This window comes from Bombus vosnesenskii, unplaced genomic scaffold (genome assembly GCF_011952255.1).
Source record: "Bombus vosnesenskii isolate JDL3184/JDL3185 unplaced genomic scaffold, Bvos_JDL3184-5_v1.1 scf7180000013267, whole genome shotgun sequence".
Lineage (NCBI taxonomy): Eukaryota > Metazoa > Arthropoda > Insecta > Hymenoptera > Apidae > Bombus > Bombus vosnesenskii.
In genome coordinates, this window is record NW_022882927.1 from 7,968,093 (window position 1) to 7,982,937 (window position 14,845).

A 14,845-nucleotide genomic window follows, 5' to 3' on the forward strand; every position below is an offset into this window, starting at 1 on the left:
CAAACGTAGTCGGTTCACAGCCACGGCTTTCGCGACCCAAATTGTTATTGCTGAGATGATATTGCTCCGTGTTCACAGAATAATGGCGCACTGGAGTTCTTGCGTGCCTGATGCCACCTCTTAGATAAAGTTGATTCGAATCTCAGAGAATATCGGGATAGACATAGCTTATTTCGTGGTATCCTAAATAATGCCTTATAGATACCTTAAGAAATAACTTAAATAATGCACGTCTCTAATTAGTTCGGTGGATAATTAAACCGAGCGAATTTCTAAATAAATTTGTGGAGGATGGTTGGTCGCGTGATAGTTAAATGACGAGATTACTCGATGTTGGAACCGTCAAATATATTTTAAAATAATTATAAATGCAGAGTCAACCGTAGATTGCTCGATACGTGTCGTTAAAATAGTGTTCGCTAAGACGCTCGGTACTAACTGATTCGCTAAAGACTGTGTATTGATCGCTGATAAAATCGCTCGAGACGGAGGCTGAAAAACTGGTCACCTTACGACCGTGTTCGTTTATTTATACTGATCGAGGGGGTACCGGTAAGTTTCCATTCGCCTTTGTTTGACGGTTACGCGTAGCGGTGACATTGTTTTGCTCGGACTTGGTTTATTATTACGTTATGTATATCCTAACGATATTGGTACTCAGAGGCAAAACAACAGCGTAGCTTGAGTTGTCTTCTAGCTCATGTGGCGCTACAAATGTACCATAGAATTTTTCATTAAAGTAGATAGTGTTACGAGACACCTATTATTTAAATGAAGTTATACCAGAAATTTGTAGATTTTAATATGACTGCTGCTTATATTACCTGATTCTTTTAGAGATTCTATGTATATAATCGTAAGGATATCGTTCATGGATTGATTGGAAGCGGTATTTATACTTTTTACTATTCGATCAGCTTAAGGAATGCGTACATCCGGCATTTTGGAAGCGCGTACAGATACCGCGATAGACAGGGTAAGTAGAAACTCATTCGAAGGCCAATCGGATTGACGCTCGCTTACGCTCGTGGAAATCGGTCTACTCCACTATCATCACAATGGGTCCAGAGAAATCGAAGTGTGGAATTGCATTCTATTCCAGAGTGGATTCGCACGGACTATCGGAGTATCTTTGCCTTTCCAATTCTCTGATCCTTATATACAGCGCAGTACGAGCGAGTTCGCTACACTTTTTATCATATATTTATTACATTTTTGTCGAGATGAGCTGATTTTTTGTGCGCGAGGTCGTAGAGATTCGGTTGGATTCGACGAGCGTATCTATAGAAAGAAAATTGTTTTGTTGAGAAAACTGAAGGAAAGAACTGAAAAAGTTCAAGGTTGCAAACAATTGAGAAGAGATTCAAACGATAAGATTGGAACGGAAAGAAGAATGAAATTTTAAGGAAATCATATGAAATTTCATCGTATTCACTAGTAAATTGATGGTTAAAGTTTTATTTCTTCCATCCTACTCTCGATACCGACGTTGAATGACGATCTAATGGTTGCTCGATGTAACCTCGGCGATGGCTTATCTGAAACTGTTATTAACAACTTTCGAGTATGACTATTGTTTAAAACTCGGCCCCGATATTTCGAAGAAGTTAAGCGGAATTTCGTTGCGCCAAAATTATCAGAAGTTCTGTTAGTCCCGAACTCTGTTATAAGTTATTATAGGAAGTTTATTTAAACTTTCATAAATCCATGTCTGCGTATTGGCGCAAAAGGTTAAAGCACTTTCTCTTTACTAATTAATATTTTTTTTGACAAATTTCTAAATTCAATTGTAGCAACACTTACCTGTTCTGGTACTTGAGAGAAACGTGGCAGATCTTTATTCTTCTAAATTCAGTCTACGAAAAATAAACAGGAAAAATACAAAATAAATCTAACGCTAGAAATACCAGAATAATCAAACCAATTCGTCATTTTCTATAGAAATTTAATTTTTTAACGTTTGACTGATTTTTTGTAAAATATATGAACAGGAGCTTGTTCCTCATCCTTCATTTTTGATTTCTTCGGCTCGAGTTTTCTAGTATTTTAGTCGTTGGAAATTTTAGTGTTAATTAACGAGATGCAAGAAACGACTATTGTTACTATGATCGTATAAAACGAAAAGAGTAGAGGGTATTAGAAAAGAGAACACAGGTCGATTCGTTTTTTATCTTTCTTTTATAAAACAAAGTCGTAATGTACTGATAGTTCCTTTCGTTTAATGCCAGTATACATCGTAGTACTCGTATTCCTTGACCTTCTTAACGGTTTCACCGACGAACGATCGGTCGTTCGAGTCGATTCTCGACGACGATCGATCGATCAGACTCAATCGATAGACCGAACCTCCAGGGTTTCTGCAAAAACAGGCAATTCGAGCACAACGGCATAGCAAACGTAGACCGGTAAAGCTGTTTGATACTTCCGTTCATTTTGTATTTTATTTCCACTTGCTCGTTTAATTATTACCCTCTTTGTTACTGTCTTTACTGTTTTCTCTCCCTTCCCACGTCGTATAAACTAGACTTTCTTTCCTTTAAGACGCTATGAGCAGCTCGTGCTCTGCGAAGTACCTGTTTTCTCGTGCCAGTTTTTGGAGAACGAGTCTTTCACCTTTCGCACTCCGATAGTTTCTAGCAGACCTCTCATTCTCCTTTTATCCTCTCCGGATCTCTCCTTCGCTCTCGGAGAAATTTCGAAGAAATTATTACAATATTTATACTTTATATTATACATACTATAGAATCGCTATAACATCTCGATATACAGTGAAATCAATTTCAACAAGATCGTTCGAACCTTTTTATCTAGATAAAATCCACGTAAACCTGTACATCGTTTGAATATTTGAAAAACTAAGGCGATATCGTATTTTATGTACAACGCAACGATTATTACATAAACAATCATAAAATTATTACAACTGTACAGAAAGTTGCTTCGGTTTTCTCCTTAAAAGACACATTCAATATTATTGCCTCCATTTCACTATTTCTCCTTTTTTGTCACGCTATTTCGAACGAAATATTCTACGATCGTTTGCCCGTTTTCGTTTCTCCTTTCTATTCTCTTAAACGCTTTTCGACCTACCGACCACGCAAGAGAGAAACCGGCGTCTCTGATATCCGCGATAAGCATTTCCCGGCCAAACGGAGAGGACGAGCAAAAATCGGCGAGCTCCAAACACGAGCAACGCGAGTCTCCTTTTTCTTTTCTTTCTCGTTTCATTGACCGCATCTTATAGCGACCTTATCCAATTCGCAACGGAACTCCGGTTCGCGACAAAACAATAGCGAGAGTTCTGTTCTCTCCTGCCCTGTTCTTCCAAACAAGCAAAAGATCAGCATATTGTATCGACACTTTTGGGCTTTTCGACTTTTACCCGTTCGCCTCGTGGATACTTGCCTCGATTATTCGCGGGAGTTTCGTGATCGTAACGCGGCCCAGAACCCGTTCTCGTAGCTTCGCTTGTTAAATTTTCAGCAGAAATTTTATTGGCCATTAGTTTACGCGTTCCCTACGAAGCAACAAGTAGCCTACGTTCTTCAAAAATGTAGCGTGCTCGCGTTGTTTCGTTTCCATATGCACGAAGAACCGTGAGAACGGGCACACTTTAATCGCGAACGGAGTCGCGTCGAAAATTCCCGTTGGTGTAGAGATTCCGTGAAATTTTCGACCAGAGAGAACGGAACAAAGCGGAAATGTGTCGCGGACGGTCGAAAGTTTCGCTGTAATAATTTGTATTATCGAAGTCGACGAACGTCCGGAGGATGTCGCTTGATTTTTCTCGAGCGCGAATTACAACTTCGTTGTATAAGAACGAACTTTCTTAACGAATAAACTAGATATATACCTTCTTTCTTTCGTGTTTCTCGGCTGTACCACAAACGAATTAAAGAGCACCGTGGACTGGAGTTTCTGTATAAAATCCATTATATTCCTCGGAGCGTTATTGTCTCCCTTTAGAGGGTGGAAAATTGCAATCGAAAACTGGTCCTCTGATTCGATTACACGCTGGCTGGAATTAGTTTCTCCGCCATGTGTTTTTTCTTTTTTTTTTTAATCGTAGCCCAGCGAGATTTTCGATCATCCAACCATATCTCTCTCTCTCTCTCTCTCTCTCTCTCGTCGTTCCCTTTATTCTCTCTCTTATTCTATGCCTATCTGTGTGCGTGCACGCAATCGGACGAAAGTATTTAAACGTCGAAATGTAATTAACGCGTTTAAATGACGCGTTGTTCGCATGTTTCGCACGAGAGCGTTACTGTTAAACCGTTTCTGGCTGAAATTCAACCGTATCGCAGTGAGTTACTAAATTAAGGGTGGTAAATGTTTGGCGGACGAGGACACGCGCGATTACGCTTTCGATATCTGCCAGTCCAGTGGAATCGATCGGTTTTTGGTGGCGTCATCTCGAGAGGAACTCGCGTCGAGAACCGGTGATCCGTCAGTGCTCGGCCTCTACCGTTTCCAGAAATCACGCTATATCACTGTGCGCTCTACGTCCGTAACCAATCAGCCGAATACGTAGACGAATACACGTTGAGGAAGGAATGGAAGACTTTTATAGATTAAACTTGACGTAAAACGAATTCTGCGCCTATCGAGACTCTCTCTTCTGTGTTTCTCCTCTTCCTCGTTTTCTTTTATCATTTTTCCGAAACGGAACGATTCTTTTGTTTCTGCGTTTACGCGGTTCGCTTCTCGGTATTCTGCCGGTGTATACAGTGTCTCGTTGTGTACACTTCGTGCGTGCATGACAGTGTATATTTGTGTAAGAACCCGTGTTTATTTACACCCGATCGAGAGTATTTCGAGAAAAGTTTGGAAACTTGGAATTTTAATGGGAGAAGTATTCTAATTAGGAACTTAAATCTCTTCGAAGGTTCTCGCGAGCGATATTACATGGAAACACGGATTTTTACGCAGCGTGTAATAAAAACGGGATATTCCAACGGAAAAATTACGAAGCTACGTTTTTACAGACTCGGCGCACGCTTCTTCAGGCTGAACTTGCTTTTGGTCTGACTTTTGGTGTGGCTTTACGAAATAGGCTGACTTTATTGCTGCGTATAGTCGCGGGATCGTTGTCGAGAATCCACGCGTGCTTTAAAAGAGAAACGAGATGGAATAAAAAGAACGGTACAAAAATTCGATTCAGTCACGTTGAATTATTCGGTTAGTTGTGCAGCCTGTTGTATTCTTAGCGGTAAACGCAGCGAGTATCGGATGAACGAGTCGATGGTGTTCCGTTCGAAACGTTACAATTAATCGCTAAACAACGAGTATCGAGATCAATTAGTCGTCACGTTCGCGACGAAAGCTTTGTGTTTTTAACTACGAAGATAAATCGCCCTCGCAATCGTACATACATACATAGTTAAAAAATAAAAACGAAAGTCACGCCTGTTCGATATAGGCGATAGGATGATCGATGCTTCTTAGCGAGGCTATATAGGGAATTGGAAATTTTGATTTACGTTAGAATCTGGCTCGTGGAGTTCGTGCATTCTCTAATAACGACGAGAAAATCGTTCGTACTGTTTCGTACCCCGTTCTACGCGAATTAGTAGTAGCTTAGAATAGATCTGGAACGAGGTATCGTTTGCACATCGATCCGAAGCGACATGACCTCGCGTTCAAGCAGAAAGGTCGAAGGGATGACGAGAGATCCGCGAACGAAAGTGTTCGTTTAGCGGTGTGATCGGTATTACCATTCTTCGTCTGATTGTTCAAGCATTTTCGGAGTGATCGGTAGATGGTTATTTTATGGCCTTGATAATCGTCGTGACAACTCGTTGATATTCGCAAGTTTCAAATTAAAGATTTAAACCGACGAATTTCAATCGTTCTGATCGCAACGCGTGAAATCCTCGATCCGAAAATCGATGTAAATTCGTAAGGTTGCCACTGTATACGGATCGGATTAAAACGAGCATCGATGGAGCGTGATTAAATATAATGAATATTAACCGGTGGGATAATTGTATCCTGCTTAAAATTTCATTATCTCCGACTGGCAAATTATTAAATTACCTCTTTGACGCCACGTAATCTTGCTTCGGTTGATTTGCACGATTTATTCTCGGACCGAGGCACGCCGAGCGATGTTCATAGAGTAAAGAATAAGAGCGGTGATTCCGTTCATTGTCACGCACCTAAGCTGCTTCGAAGGGCGATCACTGCGATGGAAGAAAATTGTTTTTCGATTGCCTCGAGATGTATTCGAATGGCGAATGAAACGCACGTTTCACGCAGAAATGGAAACGCCAGCGAAACCTCTCGCTAAAATTACGTACAGAAGTGTCGCGTTGAACGAGGCATTCCGCGTGCTTTCAACGGACTTTAATATCGTCGTGGTTTATCATCTCGCAATGATCGCCCTTCCGGTTATCTCGGCCACTGACAAGTTCGCGTTTCGTTTAATCGCGTTCTCGCTATTGTCTCTAGATAGAATTTGCAACTGCCCTTTCAAATAGACTACTACAACGCTTTTTCAGATTCTTTTTCTTCTCTTTACGTTTCTTTTCCTCTACGACGATCGATGATAAAGTCGAAGAAAACCGTGTGTTCGCTTATATATAGAAACGTTACTAGATCGAAGAAAAATCGGAATGAACCGGAAACGAGATCCCTTCCGGATATATGGTTTCCCATGTACAATAAAACAATCGTTCGCAAACGATCCGATATCATTCGGCCGTTGTATTATAGTTTCGTGTTCGGTTTTGATCTTGCGTAGGCTGCACTCTCTCTCTCTCGCTCTCTCCGCGACAGACGATCAACGCTATTAGACAGTAGAACTTGTTGCATCGATAATAGTGTCGGCTAACAATGACGGTAATACGATCATAGTAATCTTTAATGATATTAGTAGTCATCCGTAATATACTCTATATGTATATTTATATATTATGTATAAGTATGTATACGTATATACAATACAATATGATTTACAATAATTTACGATAATCGATACCATAAATCATCTTTTTTTCTTTGTCTCTCTCTCTCTCTCTCTCTCTCTCTCTCACCTCCCCCCCCCCCAAATATCTAATTCCATTTCTGCCACTTTTAATTTATTGGAAACTTAGCCACGCTGAGCCCGGCAAGCGTGGCGATAATTGTCGATTCCAACACACACCTTGAAAGCGTTTTAGTGATATCACAGTGATTTCATTGCTCCAATATTATCGATAGAGATCGTTTCGCGGCGCCCAGCGCGAGATCGTTCGGGTTATTACGTCGTGTGATTAATCACGAATGAAAAATTTTTTTTTATAATTGTTAGAATATCGGTAGAGCATACGATAGTGGCGCGGTAGGTGAATAAATCAGCAAATAAATTAATTCGCGATGCCTACGACATTTTAAAGAACGAAACAATGCATCATGCTTCGGAAGCTATGGTATTAAATGGGAAATTGTTTTTAAGCGGTCCGGTATCACAATGATAATTGAAATCGTAAATAGAGTAGGTGGGTCTTAAAAAGAGGCACGGAAATGGAAAATGCTCGAATTAATTACGAGCTCGACGGTGTGTGTACGTGTTTGAAAGGCGTGCAGTTATCGTACATTTAACGCGGTGGAATGTCAATTGACTGCGTTTAGTTTGCAGAAATTTTCGAATCAACGTACTATTAATGGAGTATTATCCGGCTGTAATTTTATGAGTTTACAAAAGTTGGAGAGAGGAAAAAACAACGGGATGAGTAACGAGACTAGGTTATCGAGATAATTAATCCAAGTTTTTAGTCGGTGATTCGAAGTGAAATATACCAGTTCGTCTGGTTTTCCACGGACAAGGATGAATCTCGGAAGTTTGCGTTCTCGTAAGATGAATCTAACGATAAAAGTGTCTGTAAATCTACTGGATGCATCTCGTCGCTCTCGGTGGTCCGTTCGTCGCCGCTTGGATACCGGAGATATTTTTGGAAAAGTTTGATTGGAATCGGGTAAATAGATTGTTAGCAGCGTTATCAGCGAGGTGGATATAACGAACGATCTCGCTCTACTTCAAAATCTCGAGCAGACAAAGGAGTAGTGCCGCTCGACGAGTAGAAATAATAATTAAAATAGATCGTTCGATCCCTACGGCGACGCTGGATTATTTAATATGTAAGAATGATCGATGGTAATAAGAATCGAGAATGATAATGACGATAATAAGAATAATGGTAATCTGTTGATAATAATAAGAATAATATTAGTAACAATATACATATCTGTATACAACGTGTATAAATACAAAGTATCGTGTCTTCGTTAATTTATTATTTTAATCTCGTGACAACGTGTTGCGTGTCGCTTAGGTTCAGAGACGGTACGAGCGTAATATTAGAATTAGAATGATCGGTTTCCTTTTTTTTTAGTTTAAACATCGTTTAGCTTGCTTCTCTCTTTACACCAGTCCTTCGAGATCGTTCTTCGTCGTTTTTGTTCTTCGTATATCATTCGTTCAAAATCTCCGCACGATTTAGGTCTTTTGCTTCTAACGTTGGTAAATTTCTCTTATGCTTACAGCTTAAGTTAACATCGTGTGTACGTATGGTAAGGTAATTAATTACTGACACACAGAGAGATTCATGGAAAAATTTGGTTTGCAAAAAATTTGGTCGACCGCCTAAGGCAAGATCGCCGCGTACACGTAGTTTCATTAACGATATTAATGGTAAACGACAGTACGTTATCGTAATTACTTAGTACGTTGCATTTTACGGATTCACGGTATTTCCCTCTTTTGCAATTTTCGTCTTAGCGTTTGCCAACGCCAAGCACACTTCTCTTACATTTTATTATTTAGTCTCATCAGACCTAATCTTACTATCTTACAAGTAACTCGTTTACAGGAAAATGTCGAATCTCGCTGTCCGAACTTTGCTTACATCTTATATCGATCTAATTAACTCTGAAACTAACAACCAACGAGGAGAAACGTTCGACGATTCATTTATTCTTTCCTATTGCTGCGTGTGTCTCGATTCCGTGCCACTTTGGCAGAGAGATCGATAATCTTCGGTCGATCTCGCTTTTCGGGGAAACACGGCGAGCGTTCGATGAGGAATTTTCAGGGTATCGAATAGAGCAAGGTTTCTGGAGAGCAACGAAAAAAAAAAAAAAAAAAAGAAGAAGGAAAAAGACAAGAGAGGAAAAGGCACAAGTTCTCAAGATTGCTCTGTGTCTCTCCAACCTCGACGATTTTCTAGATGGAGATCAAAAACGTGGACCGAGATCAATAGATCGTGAAAAGAGACGAACGTATTGGATATCAGCGATAACGAGACGAAAGAGCGAAAGAAGGAAAAAGCAGCAGGGAGCTCTGTATCGATGTTTGATCGTCTGAAATATTACCGAGCATCCGGCCTCTCGGTTAGAACGTAAATTCCACTCGGTTATGTGTATCCATTTCTGGCTTCCGTTTACGCGTTCGAGAACATAGTATCCTACGACAGCATCTCCAGTCCTTTTATTTCGTGCACGATAAATTCTCAAGGATCCAGCCGACCGTCTAATACAGGATTTCATGTTACAAGGTACGCGTTGTAATATTTCGAGATGGGATTGCACGAGGTTGCGATCGACGCGAAATTGTTCCCCGCGACCGATGGATCTCGGGTTATCGAAGGGTGAAACCGAGTCAAGGAGACAAATATCGTAACGAACACGTATTCGTTTTTCTACGGTCTGGTATTTCGTTTAATTTTACATGCTAATATCGGCGCGGAACGCGACTAAGATAGCCGGATAACAAATGCGCATCAGGTTCCTCCAGCCGGTCGAAATCAATTTGTAACGATCATGTCAAAAGTTTTGTCCGCTTTTATTCGCAGCTTTCCACGCAAACCGCTCGATAGTTGACTGTGCAAACGTTGCGTTTGCACCTCGTTGCGGCCGATTCAAATAATCATCAAGGGTGTATCAACCTACGTTGTTTAATGTACGATCGATCCATCAAAACCGTCGATTTCCTAACCCTTTCATAAGCAAAAATCCGACTGGAAAAACGTATATACGGTATATTATGTGGTACGTGTATCCGTGTGTACACGGTCCATCGATCTCAGCTATGCTAATAATCCGTCGCATGAACGTTGCAATCTTATCAGCGCGCCTCTTATTGGTTCTGTACACTCGAGAGACTGTCTTGTTCGTCTATTCCCCCGACACTTTGCCCCAGTTCACCCTTAATGCGTGGAGCTTGGTCGGAGAGAGACAGAATTAATGCGAGAAAGCTAGACACACGCGTGTATTGCATACTACAGACCACACGTATATACGCTTTATTGATTTATCGTTGTAGCGCGTTGCGTGTCACGTAGATGCGTGCACACGTGACATATGTACAGCCTGGCCATAAAGGGGTTGCGGCTAATTCGTAAATTAGTTTGAAACGCGCTCTAGGGGTAAATGTTACGTGGAAAACATTTCATTCTTGAAATTATCTTTTATTTGGAACATCGGTGCGTGATTTTGTTGGAAATTTTAGTTTGAACGCTGCAGCTATGGATAACTAGGGTATAATATTGAACCTATGCCGAGATGAAAGAAATGAAAGGTATATGAAAGATATCTTTGATTTTGAACTGTTCGGTTTATACACTGAACTACAGAGCTTTTAAAAATTGGAACTTTAAAGATATTTTTGATAAAAAATATACACACTGAAAATAGAAAGAGATGAAGTGTAAAACTTGCATCAGCGGAATCGAAATGAAACAAAATGTAATGAAAGCTTTCATTCGTATATTGCACGAAATGTCATTAAGAAGCTCATCGTCGCAATCTATGAAAAAAATACGAATTCATAATTTTGGTAATTTTCACATCTGGTATTTTCACTCCCAATATTTTCGATATTACGTCGATCGACGAATGAACTGGTCGATTTGAATAGGAATCGTTTTCTAAAACACGTTTTCCGCTGTTGAACGGAAATGTAATTCTGAAAGTTGTAAAAGACCGATTGGAAGCAAAGAGAGTTCGATGTAGGTGTGTTGGTTATGTGAAACGTATGCTGGCTCTTAACTCTTAATCCTCGACCAAAAATAGCCGGATTTCGATCCTCGGTCTCGGTACAGAAGCCCGAAAGTAATTTTTTATTCGAGTTTCTCGCGGTCAGACTGCGGGGATGATCTTTAATCTGCGAAATAGAGAGACCAGATTGAATGCTATCGATGGAAATTGTTTTTCGAAATTTGTTCCGATGGATGGGCCACTTTCGATTTATGAGCTACGTTTTTGCCGCTATTTGATTTGTTTCGAATCGTCGCTAGACAGATAGGCGTGCCAACATTTCTCAATACAGATTCGCGTAAAATATTTCACATAACTTGAACATCGTGTCGTTTCCTGCGATTTCAATTCTGAAAAATATCCTTAAATAAGTTCATAAATATTAGGACGTCTTTTGGAACTGGATAACAATCGTTGATATAATCAGAGATTTAGGTAATTTCCCAATCATTTTTGAGATTTATTTTATTTTTGGTCAATGTCCCGATACTTGTAAATCGTATTTATGAATACGAATACATCTTTCTCTTTCGATATTCGAAATTACGTAGCAAATTTAATCGATGGAAAGAAAGAGTTAGAAAAATATCGCGTACACCGGTGGCGCGCAGCTATCGATTAAGTAAAACTGGCGTGCGCTCGGATAAAAGGGGGTGGTAAGTTTCGAACCGGTTTGATCGGTTTTGAGAGCGGATTCGGTGCCTCGGTGAGGTCGGTAAGCGTTAAATTATAAAGCAGCTGATCGCGAATTGGCACCCCGGTGCGCAAACATTGCGTAAAGCCGCATAATAATTGAAACCGCATAGGGTTCTATGTTGGCTTCGCGCGTCACCAATAAACAAATAAAGCTGTGCATTCATCTTTAATCGCGGTTTCACCAGGGTGTAGCGTAGTCAAATTTAATATTTCAAGCCGAACAAACAGAAATCTGACATTGCAAGCATTACATCCTACTTTTTATCCTTGCTGTCGTGCGAATTCTATTCCCATTGACCGTACGTCGTGCAAAGTGATCGTTTCCCCGTATCTCTTCTCTCTTCCCGTGCATCTCCATTCTTCTTTCATTTGATTTTTAAACTCGAGAAACTTCTACGTTTTTTTTATAATAATACGTATCGTTACGTTTTCAGCATCCTTACCGTTTATTTAAATCGATAGAATTCGAAAAAACTGTCGTGATTAAACGATTACACGATTAAACCGTAGCCGTATATCGATCCTATTGATAAAACGATGTGTACCTATTTAATAGGAAACACGCTCCTTTCGTTTTAGCTTTTTTTTTTTATTTTATTTGTCCGATGACGATCATTCCGATCACGTCTCTCGGGAACTTGTGCTCGCTTCGAGATCCTCGTCCTTCCTGCGATCGTGTGCCGATGTGCGTATATAATATCGTAGAACAGTTACGTATTATTACACGCGCAACGTATGCCACAGCCCGTTCCGAAAGTTTTCGTTCCACGTCGCGTGAAACATGGTAGCGAAGAATCAGAACTCTCAGTTTCCCTTTCCTTCGTTTTCCCTCTATTTTTCTCTTTCAATCTTCGACACACTGCTATTTTCCCTTCCTAGAAGAAACTTTGTATTCGGTAGCTCGTGCTTCGGAAAATTTTCCATCTCTTACACTGCTCACGAATCGAATAGCAGGTAATTTCGAAGCGAAATCAAGCGAACATGCAAGGTGTTCCTTTCTTAGTCACCTACGTGAATATCAAAGAACAGAAACTTTCCGGACGAGCCGCTCGCGACGGCCATATTATATACACACATACACGTATGCTATACATATCTACATTCACGTACATCGATAGTAAGTGGATTGTCGCGATTTTTAATTTACAATCGGACCGTGTGCCGTCTGTCCAAGGAACTCGGAGAAGGAAGAATGCCGCAGGTACACCCCCGTCCCCACCCAATTTTCTTCCATTCTGACGAAGAACGATGACGAGGTGGCTTTCGACGAAAAGATCCGATTCCTCGGAGGCGGGATACAGAGAACCCACGAATCGTGTCGCGATCATCGCGACCAATAATTCGTCTTTGTCGAGCAAAAAAGAAAACGTCTCTGACACTTTTCACGCGTTCCTCCCTTCGATATAATTAGTTTAAAATCACGATGCAGCCGTAGTTCTCGAATCCGTATCGCTAGCTGTCGCGAAGTTCCATCTGTCTTCTTTGGTGTCATGTTGAATCGACAACCAGTCGGAAGTTGTATCCGATCGAGGGAGAGGCAGCAGCTGTTGCTGAAACACACCGATAGTCCGCGACATCTCGTAGAGTGTAGAGGATTCATGGCCGTCACTGGCAAAACGGGCTATCGAATTTGTCAACTTTCTCATGATTTCTTCCCGGAAAATTGTTATCCTCGAACTGCATGGACGAGGAAATTCTCGGTGCGCCCGTCTCCGAGGCCACATTAGACACGAACCGAGTTTAGAATTTCACCGAGTTTACATTCCAAAGGAAGCGTCCCGCGAGAGTTTTTACAGTCGCGTCCGAATTTCCCAAGACTCTTGCGCATAAACACCTTCGTCGTGTCGTTCTCCTAACTTATCGCAATAAAGATATCTGTTCAAGCGTTCTTGCCCGATCCTTCCATCGACGTTCTACTTCGCAAAGGCGATGTATTCGCCGATCGATTTTCATTCGTGTTACCTGGATCCCGTTCGAGAACGTTCGTCCAGGGACGACGGGATTATTTGAACAGTATCCTGCGAAACGCGCGGCGGAAATCCTTGTTGAAGACGGTGTAGATGAAGGGGTTCAGGGCAGAGTTCATGTAGCCGAGCCAGAACGCGATCACGAACGCCTGCGTGGGTATCTCGACGCGAGGGAACACAGGTTTCGCGATGTAAAGGACGAAGAATGGCAGCCAGCAGGCAATAAAGCTGCCCATGATGAAACCGAGTATCAGAGTGGCTCGTTTCTCCTTCTTTCTCGCCAGTCTCCTCTTCTCTCTCTCCGGGTCCCGCGGTTTCGACGATTTTGACTCTACGCCCGAGTCGTCTTTGCCAGACGTGCGTCCTCCGTCCCCGTGCTCTCTTCTGAGCTTGCCCAGATTCCTACGACCGAAGATGGGCTGGCAGAGACGAAGCTTTAAAGGCTTCACCACGGCACACCTGGATACAACGCCGCTGTCCGACGACGACGGGTCGAACTCCGACACCATGTCGACGTCGATGCCGACGCTAGGCGCCCTGCACCGCGATGGCACGCTCGATTGGCCGTCGCCGTTTACTGACAGCGTTGCCTTCAGGTTGCTCTTCTGCACTGGGACTGGGATCGTTACCTGTCCAACAGATTTACACAGCGTTTTAATCATCGTTACTTGAAAAACATCGTTTCAACGATAATTAAACGATAAATGGTGTAATGAAAACTCTGAGGTAAATATAAACAAGTGTTTGCAACATCGTCGCTTCTCTATACTTTTCAATTAGTGCAGTTGATCAACGTGGTTTCTAAACCGCCTAAATAGCCATTACCAATCTAAGCTATCCCCATGCATAGTTTTACAATATGCACCTTACTGGTACAAGAAGCTTCCGACGATACCAGTTGTTTCGTATTTATAAACAACACAAGAAAGTAAAGATTCTGGGAAACGGACATGTATAGGATAGATTCGATCTCGATACTAGAACGATAAAGAATTGTGCTCTTCGATTCGCGAGATTTTTATTCGATTCTGTTTGTACCGTGGAAGAATCGTGCGAGAAAATCCAACAACGAATTTCTACATTCGGCGATTTACTAGTTTCTCTTTCATGCGTTGTAGCAGTGTACGAGATCTTGAGAAACGCGTCGCTGTATCGCCAAACGGGATGTA

General features: G+C 41.4%; 1 protein-coding gene across 1 annotated transcript in view; it reads right to left on the minus strand.

Moving 5' to 3' along the window:
* Positions 1 to 12,483: 12,483 nt before the first annotated feature.
* The window catches only part of LOC117230780 (alpha-2B adrenergic receptor), a 114,096-nt gene continuing 111,734 nt past the window's right edge, over positions 12,484 to 14,845 (minus strand). The window contains exon 3 of the mRNA XM_033488553.1: positions 12,484 to 14,305. Within this exon, the coding sequence (XP_033344444.1) occupies positions 13,712 to 14,305 (594 nt within the window). The 3' untranslated portion in view covers positions 12,484 to 13,711. The remainder of the gene's footprint in view (positions 14,306 to 14,845) is intronic.